General features: G+C 49.5%; 1 protein-coding gene across 1 annotated transcript; it reads left to right on the plus strand.

Moving 5' to 3' along the window:
• Positions 1 to 2,236: 2,236 nt before the first annotated feature.
• On the plus strand, positions 2,237 to 2,434 carry PPTG_22776 (hypothetical protein; the record flags this gene model as incomplete). Its single annotated transcript, XM_008906231.1, has 1 exon — positions 2,237 to 2,434. One exon carries the CDS (start codon positions 2,237 to 2,239, stop codon positions 2,432 to 2,434), a length of 198 nt encoding a protein of 65 aa, XP_008904479.1.
• Between the last annotated feature and the right edge of the window lie 1,402 nt (positions 2,435 to 3,836).

Consider the following 3,836-nt stretch of genomic DNA (forward strand, 5'->3'; position numbering starts at 1 on the left):
ATTTAAGAATGTGATTCGGCTTTGTCTCACTATTGACTATCGGCCTGTGAACCCCGTGTCACGATCCCGATCGCTGGGGTCATGCCGACTCCTGCACAGCTCGTGGAATCGCTATCTGGTATAAAGGCATTAGGACGGTTTGATCTAACACAAGGTTTTTGGCAATTGCCCTTGCACCGAGACTGCCAGGATTTTTTTTTCGTTTGTTACACCGGATGGTGGCTTTACACCAAAACTGGTCCCGCAAGGAGCTACGGATAGCGCGCTGCATTTTCAAGCCCTGATGCAGACTGTTCTTGTGCCACTCATACCCCAATCAGCACTGGTATGGGTGGAAGATGTCATGCTGTTCCCGACTTCAAGCGACTTCGTCTTGGTGCTCCACGAATTTTTCAAACTCGTCAGGGATGCTAACTTGAAGCTGAACATGTCGAAGAGTTTGCTGTTTGAGCTTGAGGTCCTGTGGTGTGGCCGACTTTTCTCGAGCAAGGGAGTGCTTCACGACCCGAGCCGCGTGGGTGCGTTGAGTAGGTTCCCTGTTCCGGAAACTGTGGCAGATTTACAGCGATTTCTCATTGCAAGTAATTGGCTTCATGCGTCGCTGCCCGACTACGCGCGTGTTGTTATTCCTCTTCATGCCAAGCTAGAAACTGAGAAGAACGAGTTGGCAAGCGCAGCAAACACGCACTTATGGTGGCCACGCATTGGGATCCGATTGAGCGTGCTGCGTACGATGCAGTAATTTTGATGATTAAGGACTCTGCAATGATGATGCACCCCGATCCCGACGCAGACTTGTGCATTTCCACCGATGTCTCGCTTGTCGGATACAGTATTGTAGTGACACAGGTGAAGAACTGGAATCCTGGTGTCTCGGTGGACAAACAAAACCACGAACTGATAATTTGCAAGGGTGGTGTGTTCAAGGATTCACAGCTTAACTGGACCGTGGTAGAGCGTGAGGCTTTTCTTATCACTAAAGCGTGTACTGACCTGGAATACCTGCTTATTCGGCCGCGAGGGTTTCGGTTATTCTGTAATCATGCGAGCATTGTCTACATTTTCGCGCCCCACGCAGAGCTAAAAACCATGTGCGTGACCGCTTGTAGCGCTGGACGATGCAACTTTGTGGCTTGCCCTACCAAATTGAACACATTTCTGGTGAAGTGAATCTCTGAGCGGATATTGTCTCGCGATGGTGCACGCAGAACAGGGGGGGGGGGATTTCCATGGCGGCTGTACAGACTCGCCGGTATTTCGTTGCACCCGTGGAGTCACTCTCCAGACTCCGTCCATTTGCCGATGAAAATTTCGTTTTTCCTACACTGGTCACGTCCGAGTCGCTCAATACCTGGCTCGACGTGAACGCTCGAATCTGCGAGTTGATTTTGAAGAGGAAGGTGGGTGGCGATGATTGCAGGGTGTCTGGGGGTTCCCAACGCCACTAAATATCTCCTCGCTAGGATTTTCGTCGTGGCACACTGTGGCAGCCAAGGTCACCGCGGACAGGAACCAATGATTGCGACCATCAAGCGACTATTCTACATCTCGCAGCTCTCTGAAAAAGTTGTGAAGTTTGTGCAAGAATGCTTGCCGTGCAAGCATGTGAAAGGGCCACGCCTTTTGCCTCTACCTTACGGACCACTGCTGACGACTACGAAGCGCAACGAGTCCGTACACTGGGATTTTCTCTACTGTGGACCTGGATTTGGAGATACTGCTTATCTTCTTGTGATTAACGATGAATTGGCACACCTGCGAGTTGGTTCCTTGTTTGATGCCAACGTCGATTGTAGCGGCGGAGTCACTCGCGATGTGGTGCGCGAGATTTGGGATTCCAGAGTCGCTGTTTTCTGACCAAGGAAGCCCCTTTCGGAACGAAATGGTGAAACATTTGTGCGCTCGGATGAAGGTGGAGCAGGTAGTTTCACCGGTGTACATGCCGTGGCTAAATGACACTGTAGAACGGCTCAACAGGGACATTCTGCAAGTACTTCGTGCACTTTTGATGGAGTACTGGATGGATTTCATGAATGGCCCTATTTGCTATCTCCGCTACAAGCCAATTTGAACCATACTTCGCTGCAATCACTCCCCAGTTGAGCCATTCACTGGTTTGCCGTCGTCGACGCCGCTGGATGCTATTGTTGGTCGACCGGATGCTGACCACCAACTCGAAGTTGATGTGAATCGTGCCGGTGAACACCTCGCACGCCTTCACCATCCACTCTCGAAAATGCAGAAAGAGGTCACTGACAACAAGAGGTTGCAGAACATGGTCAGGCACAAAGGCATCCAAGTCAACGTCGCCCCGATTAAGGCTAAGATCAAGGTTAAGCTGTGCAACCTGATGAGTCCGGGACTGGCAGGTTCACAGCACGTGGTGCTAGCCCCCGGTGGATGCTGGCACGCGTCCGCTGCTGTATGGATTTGAACTCGTAAGGGGGACACTGAGAAGACTATAGGTGAAGTGTCAGCTTACGTTCAATTGCTTTTTAGTCTAGCTCATTAATAAACTTACCTGTTTCCTAACAAGTCCCGGTTTATCACAACAAAGGTGGGTAATGGGGAGGTTGTGGCGAAGTGTGAGACTGTCGTATATAATTGAGAGTCGTCTATCAGCTCTAGGCCAGTCGTTTAGAGAGGAGGGATGACCTCTCTAGTCGTCTTATTTGCTTCGAGGAAAGATTTTGATCGTCGGTCAGTCATCTACGGGCAAATGATAGGTTTTGCTACCTGTTCAGTCTCGTTTATGACAGGCGTGCTGTAGAAAAATTAAGAATTTGTATTTTAAGGAAGCGCCCAATAACCGAGGCCTGTGAACAAAAGCAGTGCGGACTGGCGAGAAAAGAGCAATAATATATTGTCGACACCACGCCGGCAGTTATTAGTGTACTGTGTGACTATCTACCGCGCCTAATGTAAATCGACGCAGTAACGTTGGTTTTATTTGTCGAGTGCATATTATGGTTAGTTTGTATTATTATAATCTTCATACCCGCCATCCCCATCAACCCACAGGGAGTCGAAATACCGGAGATCCCCACTATTGTTTTCCCGACAATTACACCAAGCAGTAATATGTACTCCGAAGCCAAACATCACTAAGGCAGTTATTAAATATTTTCAGTTAATGCTGTGTTTTTCATTTTTGTACCTTATACTATACAATAGTCTACCCGGAGTTAGAGAATACGAATAAAGTTGCTAACTCCATTCACGCCAATCCCAATCAGTTACTCGCGCTGATTCTCACTTTTCTTTTCTCAATAGCCGCGGTTGCCACTCTTCCCCACTCCGGGACACCTTTCGCTACCGTGATGTCGAGTTTGCGGACCTCTCACACCCTTTTGCATTTATGACATAAAAATTCACCGTCTGAGTCGACGTTGTCTCGGCCACGCTACTGACCCCCCCCCCCCCTGTGATCTAAGAGCGAGACATCCCAAGACCGATTGCGCAGATCTCGAGACCCGCGTTAAGCGTCAAGAGAGAAACCATAGCTGGCCACGGCCCGCCACGTTACTTGGCTACCCCGTGCTGTAAGAGCAAGCGTAAAACCAAGAGCCCAGACATCGGTTGCGCGGATATACCCATGCTCCTTACGCGACCGAGTGTCAATAACGACTCAATAGCAGGTCGTGGGCTAGTGTGGCGGGGCACACGAGCACCTTGCGCAGAGAAAGTGCTATAGAGTACTACCTCCGTCCCTAAAAACTTACACGGATCGGTTTTACACCAAAATTATACTTGTTTCCACTATGGTTTCAAATCGCTACGAAAGAGACAGGACCTCAGCAGCTCTGCTGGAGCACTGGATACTCAGGGGAAGTCTT

The sequence above is a fragment of the Phytophthora parasitica genome (assembly GCF_000247585.1).
Source record: "Phytophthora parasitica INRA-310 unplaced genomic scaffold supercont2.23, whole genome shotgun sequence".
Classification (NCBI taxonomy): domain Eukaryota; phylum Oomycota; class Peronosporomycetes; order Peronosporales; family Peronosporaceae; genus Phytophthora; species Phytophthora nicotianae.